The following is an 18,326-nucleotide window of genomic DNA, read 5'->3' as shown; positions in this document are numbered from 1 at the left end:
ATAAACGACTTAATTAATCAATTGATCTCGATTCTTTTTTATATCCAGATTTAATTCTAAATGCGATGTGTTTTTTTTCTTTCTGGGGAACCAAAGGCGTATAATTAATTTATCAATATATCGAAGTATTTTTGCTCATCATCAATCGTTTAGTTACGTCTGAATAAACGCGTAGCATGGTGACGGCGTAAAGCACGCTGACGGCGTAAAGCACGCTTGACGGCGTAAAGCACGTACGAAGACTACAATTGCGCGCTGACGTCCTTCCTTCCTCCTTTCCTCTACTACCGGCGAGGTAAGAAATGGTTGGATCATTTTTCTACCGCAACAAAAATCTAACTCCATCTATGTTCCTCGGTATCTAAAACGCGTATTTTTTTTCACCATTACGAATTTACTATATGTATATTGAAATTTCGCATTTGTTATTTCCCCCCCACCATAACTATATAGTTAGTTTTTGCCCCACCAGACCCCCTTGTCCTGGGCCCAAATCCCCCCCATGCCTGTCCATCTTGTCATTTTAGTAGCCAGGGCAACGTGAATAATGCTCAATGTGTTTAACATTTATAACGTTTTGTCTTGTATGTACAATGTTAGCATTATTTCAGACCGTTTCAATGACAGTAGTGTAGGTTTATAAAAGTTGTTAGCCGTGGGGATCGCTAACGTTAGTTAGTTTGCATGCCTGTTATAGTCGGCTAGCTGTTAAACGTTGCCTTCCTGCGTTTTTTTATTAACGTTTTACGACTCTACGGTTTAATTTGGACAGTCGACTGTTTATGGACCGATTTGCGTATTGTAGGACATTTGTCAACAACGAGCTAACTAAATAATGATAAGTCGTGCAACACACACACACACACACACGATGTTAGTTAACTAAAGTAGTTATAAAACTCGCCCTGAAATCCCTAATCCGCTCCTTAACGTTATTAAATGAATTAACATTCTGTATTGCAATCTCCCAACTCCACCTAACTTTACTCTCTGTCTAACCCCAGAATGAAGACCATTCTCAGTAACCAGACTGTGGATATCCCCGACGGTGGTAAGTTTAACCACTTGTTTTAATAAAAATAGGAATTGTTTTTAACCAAACTAGTGTCAAATGTTTACCTACGTTACATAGCGAGTTATTGGTTCAGCCCCCCCAGAAAAGGACTACACTAACTTAAATGCCTTTGTTGTTTAATTGAACACTAAGGTACTGTAGTCAGTCGGTCTCTGGCTGCCAACCTCAAGAAGTATCGCTGGTGCCCGTCTCTCTGTCAATCCAGCATTTTATCCTGACTACAGTTGGGTTTTAATGACATATATTCTAGTGACGTGGTTCATATTGTCTAGCTAGTTACTGGTTCAGTGTTTTGCTGGTGTGTGTGTAACCCCTGTTGTCGTCTCTGCCGTGCCCCCACCCCCAGTCGAGGTGAGGTTGAAGGGACGGACTGTCATCGTCAAGGGTCCCCGGGGGGTTCTCCGTCGAGAGTTCAACCACATCAACCTGGAACTCAGCCTGCTGGGCAAGACGCACAAAAAGGTTTGGACACTTTGTATAGAAATACTTGGCAATGGCTGCATCCTTACACTTTAATGCACTTTACCCATCATGCTCAGGGCTCTAAAATGGGATGAAATATTTTGCTGTGCGACCAGGTGTATTTTTTGGGGGGGAGGAGGGGTTATGTGTGACTATGGGAAAGAGATTTTTTTTTTTTAAAGTCCCAGATAATAACTGTACTGTTTCAGAGAGCGGCACTAGAGAAACCAGTGAGTGCTAATGATTCGTTTACCATCACTACAGCCAAAAAACGGCCTGCTTTGTAGCCCAACCAGGTCAAGAGATAGAACCTATATGTGGTGGGAAACTTAAGGAAGAGACTATTTAATATTTATATAATAGAAACATCTTTAATTAATCAAGCCGCTGCAGGGGAAGATAGTCCTCTGATTTCACAGGGTACAACTGAGTCAGTGGTTCGATGTCCCTTATATAGTGAGAGGTATTAATACCCTGCTATTGTTTATACATGTCCCTTATATAGTGAGAGGTATTAATACCCTGCTATTGTTTATACATGTCCCTTATATAGTGAGAGGTATTAATACCCTGCTATTGTTTATACATGTCCCTTATATAGTGAGAGGTATTAATACCCTGCTATTGTTTATACATGTCCCTTATATAGTGAGAGGTATTAATACCCTGCTATTGTTTATACATGTCCCTTATATAGTGAGAGGTATTAATACCCTGCTATTGTTTATACATGTCCCTTATATAGTGAGAGGTATTAATACCCTGCTATTGTTTATACATGTCCCTTATATAGTGAGAGGTATTAATACCCTGCTATTGTTTATACATGTCCCTTATATAGTGAGAGGTATTAATACCCTGCTATTGTTTATACATGTCCCTTATATAGTGAGAGGTATTAATACCCTGCTATTGTTTATACATGTCCCTTATATAGTGAGAGGTATTAATACCCTGCTATTGTTTATACATGTCCCTTATATAGTGAGAGGTATTAATACCCTGCTATTGTTTATACATGTCCCTTATATAGTGAGAGGTATTAATACCCTGCTATTGTTTATACATGTCCCTTATATAGTGAGAGGTATTAATACCCTGCTATTGTTTATACATGTCCCTTATATAGTGAGAGGTATTAATACCCTGCTATTGTTTATACATGTCCCTTATATAGTGAGAGGTATTAATACCCTGCTATTGTTTATACATGTTCCTTATATAGTGAGAGGTATTAATACCCTGCTATTGTTTATACATGTCCCTTATATAGTGAGAGCTATTAATACCCTGCTATTGTTTATACATGTCCCTTATATAGTGAGAGCTATTAATACCCTGCTATTGTTTATACATGTCCCTTATATAGTGAGAGGTATTAATACCCTGCTATTGTTTATACATGTCCCTTATATAGTGAGAGGTATTAATACCCTGCTATTGTTTATACATGTCCCTTATATAGTGAGAGGTATTAATACCCTGCTATTGTTTATACATGTCCCTTATATAGTGAGAGCTATTAATACCCTGCTATTGTTTATACATGTCCCTTATATAGTGAGAGGTATTAATACCCTGCTATTGTTTATACATGTCCCTTATATAGTGAGAGGTATTAATACCCTGCTATTGTTTACACAACAGTTGTTTCTACAGGCAACAGTTCCTGAACACAGTAGCCTTTGTGTTTTAGGCTGCAGACCCACCAGGAGTCTATGAAAGACATGACTTCACAGTCCCCCAAAACACAACATATCCCTTGAAAGTTACAACCCCAAATTCTGCCACCCACCCACACATTACCTGCCTCCTCCTCTAACCACTAGACTACCTGCCTCCTCCTCTAACCACTAGGCTACCTGCCTCCTCTAACCACTAGGCTACCTGCCTCCTCCTCTAACCACTAGGCTACCTGCCTCCTCCTCTAACCACTAGGCTACCTGCCTCCTCCTCTAACCACTAGGCTACCTGCCTCCTCCTCTAACCACTAGGCTACCTGCCTCCTCCTCTAACCACTAGGCTACCTGCCTCCTCCTCTAACCACTAGGCTACCTGCCTCCTCCTCTAACCACTAGGCTACCTGCCTCCTCTAACCACTAGGCTACCTGCCTCCTCCTCTAACCACTAGGCTACCCGCCTCCTCCTCTAACCACTAGGCTACCCGCCTCCTCTAACCACTAGGCTACCCGCCTCCTCTAACCACTAGGCTACCTGCCTCCTCTAACCACTAGGCTACCTGCCTCCTCCTCTAACCACTAGGCTACCCGCCTCCTCCTCTAACCACTAGGCTACCCGCCTCCTCCTCTAACCACTAGGCTACCCGCCTCCTCCTCTAACCACTAGGCTACCCGCCTCCTCTAACCACTAGGCTACCTGCCTCCTCTAACCACTAGGCTACCTGCCTCCTCTAACCACTAGGCTACCTGCCTCCTCCTCTAACCACTAGGCTACCTGCCTCCTCCTCTAACCACTAGGCTACCTGCCTCCTCCTCTAACCACTAGGCTACCTGCCTCCTCCTCTAACCACTAGGCTACCTGCCTCCTCCTCTAACCACTAGGCTACCTGCCTCTTCCTCTAACCACTAGGCTACCTGCCTCCTCTAACCACTAGGCTACCTGCCTCCTCTAACCACTAGGCTACTTGCCTCCTCCTCTAACCACTAGGCTACTTGCCTCCTCTAACCACTAGGCTACCTGCCTCCTCCTCTAACCACTAGGCTACCTGCCTCCTCCTCTAACCACTAGGCTACCTGCCTCCTCTAACCACTAGGTTACCTGCCTCCTCCTCTAACCACTAGGCTACCTGCCTCCTCCTCTAACCACTAGGCTACCTGCCTCCTCTAACCACTAGGCTACCTGCCTCCTCTAACCACTAGGCTACCTGCCTCCTCTAACCACTAGGCTACCTGCCTCCTCTAACCACTAGGCTACCTGCCTCCTCTAACCACTAGGCTACCTGCCTCCTCCTCTAACCACTAGGCTACCTGCCTCCTCCTCTAACCACTAGGCTACCTGCCTCCTCCTCTAACCACTAGGCTACCTGCCTCCTCCTCTAACCACTAGGCTACCTGCCTCCTCCTCTAACCACTAGGCTACCTGCCTCCTCCTCTAACCACTAGGCTACCTGCCTCCTCCTCTAACCACCAGGCTACCTGCCTCCTCTAGCCACTAGGCTACCTGCCTCCTCTAACCACTAGGCTACCTGCCTCCTCTAACCACTAGGCTACCTGCCTCCTCCTCTAACCACTAGGCTACCTGCCTCCTCCTCTAACCACTAGGCTACCTGCCTCCTCCTCTAACCACTAGGTTACCTGCCTCCTCCTCTAACCACTAGGCTACCTGCCTCCTCCTCTAACCACTAGGCTACCTGCCTCCTCCTCTAACCACTAGGCTACCCGCCTCCTCTAACCACTAGGCTACCCGCCTCCTCTAACCACTAGGCTACCTGCCTCCTCTAACCACCAGGCTACCTGCCTCCTCCTCTAACCACCAGGCTACCTGCCTCCTCCTCTAACCACTAGGCTACCTGCCTCCTCCTCTAACCACTAGGCTACCTGCCTCCTCCTCTAACCACTAGGCTACCTGCCTCCTCCTCTAACCACTAGGCTACCTGCCTCCTCCTCTAACCACTAGGCTACCTGCCTCCTCCTCTAACCACTAGGCTACCTGCCTCCTCCTCTAACCACTAGGCTACCTGCCTCCTCCTCTAACCACTAGGCTACCTGCCTCCTCTAACCACTAGGCTACCTGCCTCCTCTAACCACTAGGCTACCTGCCTCCTCCTCTAACCACTAGGCTACCTGCCTCCTCCTCTAACCACTAGGCTACCTGCCTCCTCCTCTAACCACTAGGCTACCTGCCTCCTCCTCTAACCACTAGGCTACCCGCCTCCTCCTCTAACCACTAGGCTACCCGCCTCCTCCTCTAACCACTAGGCTACCCGCCTCCTCCTCTAACCACTAGGCTACCCGCCTCCTCCTCTAACCACTAGGCTACCTGCCTCCTCTAACCACTAGGCTATCTGCCTCCTCTAACCACCAGGCTATCTGCCTCCTCTAACCACCAGGCTACCTGCCTCCTCTAACCACTAGGCTACCTGCCTCCTCCTCTAACCACTAGGCTACCTGCCTCCTCCTCTAACCACTAGGCTACCTGCCTCCTCCTCTAACCACTAGGCTACCTGCCTCCTCCTCTAACCACTAGGCTACCTGCCTCCTCTAACCACTAGGCTACCTGTCTCCTCTAACCACTAGGCTACCTGCCTCCTCTAACCACTAGGCTACCTGCCTCCTCCTCTAACCACTAGGCTACCTGTCTCCTCTAACCACTAGGCTACCTGCCTCCTCCTCTAACCACTAGGCTACCTGCCTCCTCCTCTAACCACTAGGCTACCTGCCTCCTCCTCTAACCACTAGGCTACCTGCCTCCTCCTCTAACCACTAGGCTACCTGCCTCCTCTAACCACTAGGCTACCTGCCTCCTCTAACCACTAGGCTACCTGCCTCCTCCTCTAACCACTAGGCTACCCGCCTCCTCCTCTAACCACTAGGCTACCCGCCTCCTCCTCTAACCACTAGGCTACCCGCCTCCTCCTCTAACCACTAGGCCACCCGCCTCCTCCTCTAACCACTAGGCTACCCGCCTCCTCCTCTAACCACTAGGCTACCTGCCTCCTCTAACCACTAGACTACCTGCCTCCTCTAACCACTAGGCTACCTGCCTCCTCTAACCACTAGGCTACCTGTCTCCTCTAACCACTAGGCTACCTGTCTCCTCTAACCACTAGGCTACCTGCCTCCTCCTCTAACCACTAGGTTACCTGCCTCCTCCTCTAACCACTAGGCTACCCGCCGCCTCCTCTAACCACTAGGCTACCCGCCTCCTCCTCTAACCACTAGGCTACCCGCCTCCTCCTCTAACCACTAGGCTACCCGCCTCCTCCTCTAACCACTAGGCTACCCGCCGCCCCAATAAACGAATGTATTTAGTGTTAAATATTAGTGTGTTTCAACAGTAGTTAAGAGAAAATTATAATTTGTTCTTAACTGACTTGCCTAGATAAATAAAGGTTAAAATGAAAGAGTTCATATCGACCTAATAGGCTTTTATCTCAAATAATTTTTTGGGGGGAAAATAAAACATTTATTTTTTTCTGGTTCTTCTACATTTTATGTGGTGTTTTTAAATGTATATCCCTGATTTCATTTCTGTAGTGAACTGCACTTAGTAACTGTTTTGGGGTGATGGTAGTTTTGGTGTAATAACCTGATTTTTTTTTTAACGGTGTAGTGAATCGTTCCTAACGGATAGTTCTGGTGGTGCAATATATCCCTCGTCTCTCTGTGTTCCAGCTGCGTGTGGATAAATGGTGGGGCAACAGGAAGGAGCTGGCGACAGTCAGAACCATCTGCAGTCACGTCCAGAACATGATCAAAGGGGTTACCATGGTGAGTGTTGGTCCTGTCTCTGTTAGTTACCATGGTGAGTGTTGGTCCTGTCTCTGTTAGTTACCATGGTGAGTGTTGGACCCGTCTCTGTTAGTTACCATGGTGAGTGTTGACCCGTCTCTGTTAGTTACCATGGTGAGTGTTGACCCGTCTCTGTTAGTTACCATGGTGAGTGTTGGACCCGTCTCTGTTAGTTACCATGGTGAGTGTTGGACCCGTCTCTGTTAGTTACCATGGTGAGTGTTGGACCCGTCTCTGTTAGTTACCATGGTGAGTGTTGGACCTGTCTCTGTTAGTTACCATGGTGAGTGTTGGTCCTGTCTCTGTTAGTTACCATGGTGAGTGTTGGACCTGTCTCTGTTAGTTACCATGGTGAGTGTTGGACCTGTCTCTGTTAGTTACCATGGTGAGTGTTGGACCCGTCTCTGTTAGTTACCATGGTGAGTGTTGGACCTGTCTCTGTTAGTTACCATGGTGAGTGTTGACCTGTCTCTGTTAGTTACCATGGTGAGTGTTGACCTGTCTCTGTTAGTTACCATGGTGAGTGTTGGACCTGTCTCTGTTAGTTACCATGGTGAGTGTTGGACCTGTCTCTGTTAGTTACCATGGTGAGTGTTGGACCTGTCTCTGTTAGTTACCATGGTGAGTGTTGGTCCGTCTGTTAGTTACCATGGTGAGTGTTGACCTGTCTCTGTTAGTTACCATGGTGAGTGTTGACCTGTCTCTGTTAGTTACCATGGTGAGTGTTGGTCCTGTCTCTGTTAGTTACCATGGTGAGTGTTGGACCTGTCTCTGTTAGTTACCATGGTGAGTGTTGACCTGTCTCTGTTAGTTACCATGGTGAGTGTTGGTCCTGTCTCTGTTAGTTACCATGGTGAGTGTTGGACCTGTCTCTGTTAGTTACCATGGTGAGTGTTGACCTGTCTCTGTTAGTTACCATGGTGAGTGTTGGACCTGTCTCTGTTAGTTACCATGGTGAGTGTTGGACCTGTCTCTGTTAGTTACCATGGTGAGTGTTGGACCTGTCTCTGTTAGTTACCATGGTGAGTGTTGGACCTGTCTCTGTTAGTTACCATGGTGAGTGTTGGACCCGTCTCTGTTAGTTACCATGGTGAGTGTTGGACCTGTCTCTGTTAGTTACCATGGTGAGTGTTGACCTGTCTCTGTTAGTTACCATGGTGAGTGTTGGACCTGTCTCTGTTAGTTACCATGGTGAGTGTTGGACCTGTCTCTGTTAGTTACCATGGTGAGTGTTGACCCGTCTCTGTTAGTTACCATGGTGAGTGTTGGACCTGTCTCTGTTAGTTACCATGGTGAGTGTTGGACCTGTCTCTGTTAGTTACCATGGTGAGTGTTGACCTGTCTCTGTTAGTTACCATGGTGAGTGTTGACCTGTCTCTGTTAGTTACCATGGTGAGTGTTGGACCTGTCTCTGTTAGTTACCATGGTGAGTGTTGACCTGTCTCTGTTAGTTACCATGGTGAGTGTTGGACCTGTCTCTGTTAGTTACCATGGTGAGTGTTGACCCGTCTCTGTTAGTTACCATGGTGAGTGTTGGACCTGTCTCTGTTAGTTACCATGGTGAGTGTTGGACCTGTCTCTGTTAGTTACCATGGTGAGTGTTGACCTGTCTCTGTTAGTTACCATGGTGAGTGTTGACCTGTCTCTGTTAGTTACCATGGTGAGTGTTGGTCCTGTCTCTGTTAGTTACCATGGTGAGTGTTGGTCCTGTCTCTGTTAGTTACCATGGTGAGTGTTGACCTGTCTGTTAGTTACCATGGTGAGTGTTGGACCTGTCTCTGTTAGTTACCATGGTGAGTGTTGGACCGTCTCTGTTAGTTACCATGGTGAGTGTTGACCTGTCTCTGTTAGTTACCATGGTGAGTGTTGACCTGTCTCTGTTAGTTACCATGGTGAGTGTTGACCTGTCTCTGTTAGTTACCATGGTGAGTGTTGGTCCGTCTGTTAGTTACCATGGTGAGTGTTGACCTGTCTCTGTTAGTTACCATGGTGAGTGTTGACCTGTCTCTGTTAGTTACCATGGTGAGTGTTGGACCTGTCTCTGTTAGTTACCATGGTGAGTGTTGGACCTGTCTCTGTTAGTTACCATGGTGAGTGTTGGACCTGTCTCTGTTAGTTACCATGGTGAGTGTTGACCTGTCTCTGTTAGTTACCATGGTGAGTGTTGACCTGTCTCTGTTAGTTACCATGGTGAGTGTTGGACCTGTCTCTGTTAGTTACCATGGTGAGTGTTGGACCTGTCTCTGTTAGTTACCATGGTGAGTGTTGGACCTGTCTCTGTTAGTTACCATGGTGAGTGTTGACCTGTCTCTGTTAGTTACCATGGTGAGTGTTGGACCTGTCTCTGTTAGTTACCATGGTGAGTGTTGGACCTGTCTCTGTTAGTTACCATGGTGAGTGTTGGACCTGTCTCTGTTAGTTACCATGGTGAGTGTGGACCTGTCTCTGTTAGTTACCATGGTGAGTGTTGACCTGTCTCTGTTAGTTACCATGGTGAGTGTTGGTCCTGTCTCTGTTAGTTACCATGGTGAGTGTTGACCCGTCTCTGTTAGTTACCATGGTGAGTGTTGGACCTGTCTCTGTTAGTTACCATGGTGAGTGTTGGACCTGTCTCTGTTAGTTACCATGGTGAGTGTTGGACCTGTCTCTGTTAGTTACCATGGTGAGTGTTGGACCTGTCTCTGTTAGTTACCATGGTGAGTGTTGGACCTGTCTCTGTTAGTTACCATGGTGAGTGTTGACCTGTCTCTGTTAGTTACCATGGTGAGTGTTGGACCTGTCTCTGTTAGTTACCATGGTGAGTGTTGACCCGTCTCTGTTAGTTACCATGGTGAGTGTTGACCTGTCTCTGTTAGTTACCATGGTGAGTGTTGACCTGTCTCTGTTAGTTACCATGGTGAGTGTTGGTCCTGTCTCTGTTAGTTACCATGGTGAGTGTTGGACCTGTCTCTGTTAGTTACCATGGTGAGTGTTGGACCTGTCTCTGTTAGTTACCATGGTGAGTGTTGGTCCGTCTGTTAGTTAGCATGGTGAGTGTTGGACCTGTCTCTGTTAGTTACCATGGTGAGTGTTGACCCGTCTCTGTTAGTTACCATGGTGAGTGTTGACCTGTCTCTGTTAGTTACCATGGTGAGTGTTGGTCCTGTCTCTGTTAGTTACCATGGTGAGTGTTGACCTGTCTCTGTTAGTTACCATGGTGAGTGTTGGACCTGTCTCTGTTAGTTACCATGGTGAGTGTTGGACCTGTCTCTGTTAGTTACCATGGTGAGTGTTGGACCGTCTCTGTTAGTTACCATGGTGAGTGTTGGACCTGTCTCTGTTAGTTACCATGGTGAGTGTTGGACCTGTCTCTGTTAGTTACCATGGTGAGTGTTGGACCTGTCTCTGTTAGTTACCATGGTGAGTGTTGGTCCCGTCTCTGTTAGTTACCATGGTGAGTGTTGGACCTGTCTCTGTTAGTTACCATGGTGAGTGTTGGTCCTGTCTCTGTTAGTTACCATGGTGAGTGTTGGACCTGTCTCTGTTAGTTACCATGGTGAGTGTTGGACCTGTCTCTGTTAGTTACCATGGTGAGTGTTGGACCTGTCTCTGTTAGTTACCATGGTGAGTGTTGGACCTGTCTCTGTTAGTTACCATGGTGAGTGTTGGACCTGTCTCTGTTAGTTACCATGGTGAGTGTTGGACCTGTCTCTGTTAGTTACCATGGTGAGTGTTGGTCCTGTCTCTGTTAGTTACCATGGTGAGTGTTGACCTGTCTCTGTTAGTTACCATGGTGAGTGTTGACCTGTCTCTGTTAGTTACCATGGTGAGTGTTGGTCCTGTCTCTGTTAGTTACCATGGTGAGTGTTGACCTGTCTCTGTTAGTTACCATGGTGAGTGTTGACCTGTCTCTGTTAGTTACCATGGTGAGTGTTGACCTGTCTCTGTTAGTTACCATGGTGAGTGTTGGACCTGTCTCTGTTAGTTACCATGGTGAGTGTTGGACCTGTCTCTGTTAGTTACCATGGTGAGTGTTGGACCTGTCTCTGTTAGTTACCATGGTGAGTGTTGACCCGTCTCTGTTAGTTACCATGGTGAGTGTTGGACCTGTCTCTGTTAGTTACCATGGTGAGTGTTGGACCTGTCTCTGTTAGTTACCATGGTGAGTGTTGACCTGTCTCTGTTAGTTACCATGGTGAGTGTTGGACCTGTGTCTGTTAGTTACCATGGTGAGTGTTGGACCTGTCTCTGTTAGTTACCATGGTGAGTGTTGACCCGTCTCTGTTAGTTACCATGGTGAGTGTTGGACCTGTCTCTGTTAGTTACCATGGTGAGTGTTGGACCTGTCTCTGTTAGTTACCATGGTGAGTGTTGGACCGTCTCTGTTAGTTACCATGGTGAGTGTTGGACCTGTCTCTGTTAGTTACCATGGTGAGTGTTGACCCGTCTCTGTTAGTTACCATGGTGAGTGTTGGACCTGTCTCTGTTAGTTACCATGGTGAGTGTTGACCTGTCTCTGTTAGTTACCATGGTGATTGTTGGACCTGTCTCTTTTAGTTACCATGGTGAGTGTTGGACCTGTCTCTGTTAGTTACCATGGTGAGTGTTGGTCCGTCTGTTAGTTACCATGGTGAGTGTTGACCTGTCTCTGTTAGTTACCATGGTGAGTGTTGACCTGTCTCTGTTAGTTACCATGGTGAGTGTTGACCCGTCTCTGTTAGTTACCATGGTGAGTGTTGGACCTGTCTCTGTTAGTTACCATGGTGAGTGTTGACCTGTCTCTGTTAGTTACCATGGTGAGTGTTGACCTGTCTCTGTTAGTTACCATGGTGAGTGTTGGACCTGTCTCTGTTAGTTACCATGGTGAGTGTTGGACCTGTCTCTGTTAGTTACCATGGTGAGTGTTGACCCGTCTCTGTTAGTTACCATGGTGAGTGTTGACCTGTCTCTGTTAGTTACCATGGTGAGTGTTGACCCGTCTCTGTTAGTTACCATGGTGAGTGTTGACCTGTCTCTGTTAGTTACCATGGTGAGTGTTGGTCCGTCTGTTAGTTACCATGGTGAGTGTTGGACCTGTCTCTGTTAGTTACCATGGTGAGTGTTGGTCCTGTCTCTGTTAGTTACCATGGTGAGTGTTGGACCTGTCTCTGTTAGTTACCATGGTGAGTGTTGACCCGTCTCTGTTAGTTACCATGGTGAGTGTTGGACCCGTCTCTGTTAGTTACCATGGTGAGTGTTGGACCTGTCTCTGTTAGTTACCATGGTGAGTGTTGACCCGTCTCTGTTAGTTACCATGGTGAGTGTTGGACCCGTCTCTGTTAGTTACCATGGTGAGTGTTGGTCCTGTCTCTGTTAGTTACCATGGTGAGTGTTGGACCTGTCTCTGTTAGTTACCATGGTGAGTGTTGGACCTGTCTCTGTTAGTTACCATGGTGAGTGTTGACCTGTCTCTGTTAGTTACCATGGTGAGTGTTGGTCCTGTCTCTGTTAGTTACCATGGTGAGTGTTGGACCTGTCTCTGTTAGTTACCATGGTGATACCCTGGCTGCTTGTTGCTCTATAACGCTCTCTCCTCTCTCCAGGGTTTCCGCTATAAGATGCGATCGGTGTACGCCCATTTCCCCATCAACGTTGTGATGCAGGAGAGTGGCGCTCTGGTGGAGATCAGGAACTTCCTGGGGGAGAAATACATCCGTCGCGTCCGCATGAGACAGGGTGAGTCTGAGATGGGACCTAGATAAATGTTATTACCTTTGCTGTTCTTCGTCAGAATGCACTCCCAGGACTTCTACTTCAACAACAAATGTTGTTTTTGTTCCAAATAATCCATAGTTATGTCCAAATATCTCCGTTTTGTTTGTGCGTTCAGGTCACTATCCAAAGGGTAACGCGCGAGCGCATTTCGAGACAAAACATTTCAAAATGTTCCATTACTGTACTTAGAAGCATGTCAAACGCTGTTTAAAATCAATCTTTATGGTATTTTTCTCGTAAAATAGCGATAATATTCCAACCGGACAACGTTGTAGTCATTCAAAAAGGAAGAGAAAAAATTGCGAGGTCTCGTGAACGCGCATTTCCCATCTCTTAGCCACCAGGCAGTCCACTGACAAACTGTGCCCCTGTACTCTGCCCGGAGACAGGAGACGCATCAATCCGCTTTCTGAACGCTTTAGAGAGCCAATGGAAGCCTTAGAAAGTGCTACATAACCCCACGGGCACTGTAGTTTCGATAGAGAAGCAAAGGGAGAACTACAAAATCTCAGACAGGCCACTTCCTGCTTGGAATCTTCTCAGGTTTTTGCCTGCCATATGAGTTCTGTTATACTCACAGACACCATTCAAACTGTTTTAGAAACTTCAGAGTGTTTTCTATCCAAATCTACTAATTATATGCATATTCTCGTTTCTGGGAAAGAGTAGTAACCAGTTTAAATCAGGTACGTTTTTTTTATCCGGCCGTGAAAATACAGCCCCCTAGCCCAGACAGGTTAACAGGGTGAGACGGGACGCGTCTTTTTAAGTTTTGAAGAGCCAATACTTATTTTTCAACCAGTAATTAACGCACACTTCCCATTGGCCGTTTGATAACGGGCTACTCAGTTGTTTGTATCATTGTTTTAATTTTATATTTTAAGATGGTTCTCCTAGTTCTGTTGGTTCTGTAAAGGAATCCGCTCTAGAACCCTAGAGCGTTGCCAAGCGCCAACTTCAGGATGTGTGGCGATTTCAATGCAGAGATGCCTGGCTGACGTTCTCCTCCCCCCCCCTCTCACTCTTCCCCCCTCTCACTCTCCCCCCCTCTCACTCTTCCCCCCCTCTCACTCTTCCCCCCCTCTCACTCTTCCCCCCCTCTCACTCTTCCCCCCCTCTCACTCTTCCCCCCCTCTCACTCTTCCCCCCCTCTCACTCTTGCCCCTCTCTCTCTCTTCCCCCCCTCTCACTCTTCCCCCCCTCTCTCTCTCTCTCCCTCTCACTCTTCCCCCCCTCTCACTCTTCCCCCCCTCTCTCTCTCTCTCCCTCTCACTCTTCCCCCCCCTCTCACTCTTCCCTCCCTCTCTCTCCCTCTCACTCTTCCCCCCCTCTCACTCTTCCCCCCCTCTCACTCTTCCCCCCCTCTCACTCTTCCCCCCCCCTCTCTCTCTCTCTCCCCCCTCTCACTCTTCCCCCCCCCCCTTTCTCTCTCTCCTCTCTCTGTCTCTCTCCTCTCCCTCTCTCTCCCCCCCCCCCCCCCCCTTTCTCTCTCTCCTCTCTCTCTCTCTCTCCTCCCTCTCTCTCAGGTGTGTCCTGTGCAGTGTCAGCAGCCCAGAAGGATGAGTTGATTCTGGAGGGGAACGATATTGAGCTGGTGTCTAACTCTGGTGAGGCGACATGCATCACTACACCGATATGTGTTACCCTGCGTAGTTAACTTTTCGGGGCTGCACACGGGTTACGTACAGCCCCCCCCCCTCCCCTCCCTCCCTGTGGATTCTAGAATGTTGTGACTGGGATTCTAGAATGTTGTGACTGGGATTCTAGATTCTAAGCTGTATAGTCTCTCCTAGTATAACCAGACTGTTAACCCAGAGTGGTAGTGATGCTGTCTGTCCTCCTACCTTCCTGTCCCCTCTCTCTCCCTCCCCTCTCCTACCTTCCTGTCCCTCTCTCCCCTCCCCTCTCCTACCTTCCTGTCCCCTCTCTCTCCCTCCCCTCTCCTACCTTCCTGTCCCCTCTCTCCCTCCCCTCTCCTACCTTCCTGTCCCCTCTCTCCCTCCCCTCCCCTAGCTCTAAATCCTAACTTGTTGTGTATATATTGACCCCTGTGACCCTCCAAGCTGTAGCACCCTGCTCACCACCCCAGCCTCTCTCTCTCTCTCTCCTCTCTCTCCTCTCTCTTCCAGCCGCTCTCATCCAGCAAGCCACCACGGTCAAGAATAAAGACATCAGGAAGTTCTTGGACGGTATCTATGTGTCTGAGAAGGGCACAGTCGTCCAGAAGGAGGATTAGAGGTCAGAATTACCCAGAGTCCTGTCTGTCACTCAGCGCAGCGCTACGACTCCTCCACACCGCCGGGGAGCCCCTCTGTTCTACCGTCCGTCTGCTTTCTGCTTTTGTTGCTATACTCTCGCCGTGTGGCCCCCGATTTTGCAGCCTATTCTCTCTATATAGTGCACTACTTTGGACTAGAGCCCTATGGGGTTGGTAAGTGTACTATGCAGGGAATAGGGTGCCGTTCGGGTCGTTCACCGTGGGGGGACGGGGGGGGGGGGGGGAATAAAGTCCATGTTTTTATTTTCCATCTCAAAGCCGTTGTTTGTCTCCTTCCATGATTCCATGGTGCAAAGCAAGTTTGGTTTTAGTCCCAGCATGCATCACACATGGGACCCTATTCCCTATGTAGTGGTCGGCGCGAGGCCACGGCCCGTCGGGGTCGGCGCGAGGCCACGGCCCGTGGGTGTGAGGTCTCGGCGCGAGGCCACGGCCCGTCGGGGTCGGGACTACATAGGGAATAGGGTGCTGTATCCCTGTTGGCCAATAGAAAACCATTTCAGCGTCTTGGTGTTACTCACCATGTCAATCGATGCCTGTTTTAATGCTGCACTTTGAAAACTGTTGCTGTTGCTGTAAATCTTTCTAACATGACATGTGAAGCTTTAACCGATGTTGGAGAACGGAAACGCCTGTAATCTACGTTATGGGGCATATTACAGCCCTGAAGGCTGAACTAAACTAGCACAAAATGCCTCTTTTATTTTTACTCTTAACAGTTCTCTCTCTCTCTCCTCGTTCTCTCTCTCCTCGTTTCTCTCTCTCTCTCCTCGATTCTCTCCTCGTTTCTCTCTCTCTCTCCTCGTTTCTCTCTCTCTCCTCGTTTCTCTCTCTCTCTCCTCGTTTCTCTCTCTCTCTCTCCTCGTTTCTCTCTCTCTCTCTCCTCGTTTCTCTCTCTCTCTCTCCTCGTTTCTCTCTCTCTCTCTCCTCGTTTCTCTCTCTCTCTCTCCTCGTTTCTCTCTCTCTCTCTCCTCGTTTCTCTCTCTCTCTCTCCTCGTTTCTCTCTCTCTCTCTCCTCGTTTCTCTCTCTCCTCGTTTCTCTCTCTCTCTCTTCGTTTCTCTCTCTCTCTCCTCGTTTCTCTCTCCTCGTTTCTCTCTCCTCGTTTCTCTCTCCTCGTTTCTCTCTCTCTCCTCGTTTCTCTCTCTCCTCTCGTCCTCTCTCTCCTCCAGCGGCTCTGATCCAACAAGCCACCACGGTCAAGAAGAAAGACATCAGGAAGTTCCTGGATGGGATCTACGTCAGTGAGAAGACGACTGTTGTGGAACAGACGGGCGAATAACGATACATCTCTGGAACTCACTATTGACCAATAAAATCATTTTTTTTCCCTCCTCCAATGACAACCCCACATCGTGTCTTTTCTGTGGTTCCTATTGGATGGTTCGTGTAGTTTTAAACCAAGCTGGTCATTTTTATTTCCTGTTAGTCAAACATTTAGGTGTCTCACCCACAGATCACATTACATTTATAGTTATGCTTTTGTTTGTAACCAAGTAGGAATTTACCACTTACGACTGGGAGAAATCCATTTGAAGGGCCCCTCCCAACTGGAAATTAACTACTGGGGGGGGGGAACGGTCATCCCGAGCGCCCACTTCTCCCACACGGTGACCTCTGACCTCAGCCGATAAGGGGGAAAAAATAAAAAAACGATAGCAGCATATTTTTGGCAGATTAAAAATGCAACAAAACAATATGAAAAGCTGTTTGTTAACAAAGCAGATGGATTTCGACACGGTTTTTGTTATTAACCGTTAGCAAATCTTGAGTTTCTCATCAGGTGAATGCAGCCTGCTGTTATTTACAGCTTCACAAACTGGTAAATTCCAATATCCCACTTGGTTGTGAATGCAGCCAGCTGTTATTTACAGCTTCACAAACTGGTAAATTCAAACATCCCACTTGGTTGTGAATGCAGCGTGAAATATTGGAATTTATAATTCTATGGTCACACCCACAAATCCTATCTCATGGTTCCTATTGGCTGACATGTTATAGCATCCTAATCAGTCCAATCGGATGCCCTGGGGGAGGGGGGGGGGGGCGTTTCCCCCCAGGTACACGTCTCGGCTCAGCTTCCCCTCATCTTAACCCGTTAGTGTGAGAAGTGCATAACTGACCCCCCAGATCAGCGTCTTGGTCACAACTGCATCCCTTGTCTATTATTACAACGGTCAAGTTATTTACCGCGGTTTCCACTTCTTCTACGTGGATAATGACTCCTGTCATTGAAAATAAGAATTTCTTCTTAACTGACGGTGCGGCAGGGTAGCCTAGTGGGTAGAGCGTTGGGTTAGTAACCGAAAGGGTTGCAAGATCGAATCTCTGAGCTGACAAGGTACAAATCTGTCTTTCTGCCCCCTGAACAAGGCAGTTAAACCCCACTGTTCCCCGGTAGGCCATCATTGAAAACAAGAATTTGGTCTTAACTGACTTGCCTAGTTAAATAAAGGTAAAATACATTTAAAAAAAAAATGAAAAACTTGTCTTGTAAAATTAAAAAATAACAGTCCTGCTAAAAATTAATATGTTGTCTTAAGACTTCTAATCTAACATGGAATTGTTTTAAGAAAGTCATACCGTGGATCATTTCATTTTGGGATCCTTTTTATTTGATCCATTGAATTTGTCCTTTTACTACTTACTATAGAAATACTATACTACTTACATAGAAATACATGTATTTATTACTAAGGTTGTCTGCCCTCTATCTAGGAGATAGGAGAAAGCTCAGGATATACAGGAAGTGTAAGTCTGAAGCTGTAAAACAGGTCTGTTCAAAGGGCTGCAGTGTTTTGATATTAAAACGGTGTGTCTGTCTGTCAGGAAGAATTGCAACGTGTTTGAAAACAAAAAGTAACAAGCAATCAAATGAAAACAATACAAAAACAAAAAGATAATATACTGACAATGTACATCATCTAGGATCCCATCAGTGTCCATATCTCAGTGTGACCTTAGAACATGGACTGGTAGGTGGTACGTGTGTGTGTTTGTTTGTGGGTAATAGGATATCGCTGGTCTTCATGGTCACGCTCCTTCCCTGGTCGTGGGAAAGAGACGTGAGAGAGGTGGTGGCAGGTCTATATAAACTGGAGGTCTGTCTACAGTTCCCTGGGTAGAGAGAGCTGCTGAGAGAGGTGGTGGCAGGTCTATAAACCTGAGGTCTGTCTACAGTTCCCTGGGTAGAGAGAGCTGCTGAGAGAGGTGGTGGCTGGTCTGTACAGTTCCCTGGGTAGAGAGAGCTGCTGAGAGAGGTGGTGGCAGGTCTGTCTACAGTTCCCTGGGTAGAGAGAGCTGCTGAGA

General features: G+C 47.3%; 1 protein-coding gene across 3 annotated transcripts; it reads left to right on the top strand.

Annotated features, from left to right (window-relative positions):
• The first annotated feature begins 207 nt into the window (after positions 1-207).
• LOC106590792 (large ribosomal subunit protein uL6) lies at positions 208-16,357 on the top strand. 3 transcript variants are annotated; one of them, XM_082978713.1, is made up of 8 exons: positions 208-295; positions 1,005-1,051; positions 1,422-1,537; positions 6,892-6,987; positions 12,570-12,702; positions 14,268-14,348; positions 14,871-14,979; positions 16,190-16,357. In XM_082978713.1, exons 2-7 carry the CDS (start codon positions 1,006-1,008, stop codon positions 14,975-14,977), a joined length of 579 nt encoding a protein of 192 aa, XP_082834839.1. In that variant the 5' UTR covers positions 208-295; position 1,005; the 3' UTR covers positions 14,978-14,979; positions 16,190-16,357. The 3 variants fall into 3 exon arrangements, with proteins under 3 accessions (XP_082834839.1, XP_082834841.1, XP_082834840.1); XM_082978715.1 differs by having other exon boundaries at positions 284-305; XM_082978714.1 differs by lacking the exon at positions 208-295 and adding an exon at positions 336-357.
• The last annotated feature ends 1,969 nt before the right edge of the window (positions 16,358-18,326 follow it).

This window comes from Salmo salar, chromosome 08 (assembly GCF_965601325.2).
Source record: "Salmo salar chromosome 08, fSalSal1, whole genome shotgun sequence".
Lineage (NCBI taxonomy): Eukaryota > Metazoa > Chordata > Actinopteri > Salmoniformes > Salmonidae > Salmo > Salmo salar.
The sequence above is the reverse complement of the archived record's forward strand: the minus strand, read 5'-3'. Positions and strand labels throughout refer to the sequence as shown.

Coding starts and splice junctions, on each gene's coding strand:
- LOC106590792 (XM_082978713.1), top strand. CDS start 1,006: ATGAAGACCATTCTCAGTAACCAGACTGTGGATATCCCCGACGGTG. Junction 1,052..1,421: donor TGTGGATATCCCCGACGGTG/GTAAGTTTAACC, acceptor CCCCACCCCCAG/TCGAGGTGAGGTTGAAGGGA. Junction 12,703..14,267: donor TCGCGTCCGCATGAGACAGG/GTGAGTCTGAGA, acceptor CCTCTCTCTCAG/GTGTGTCCTGTGCAGTGTCA.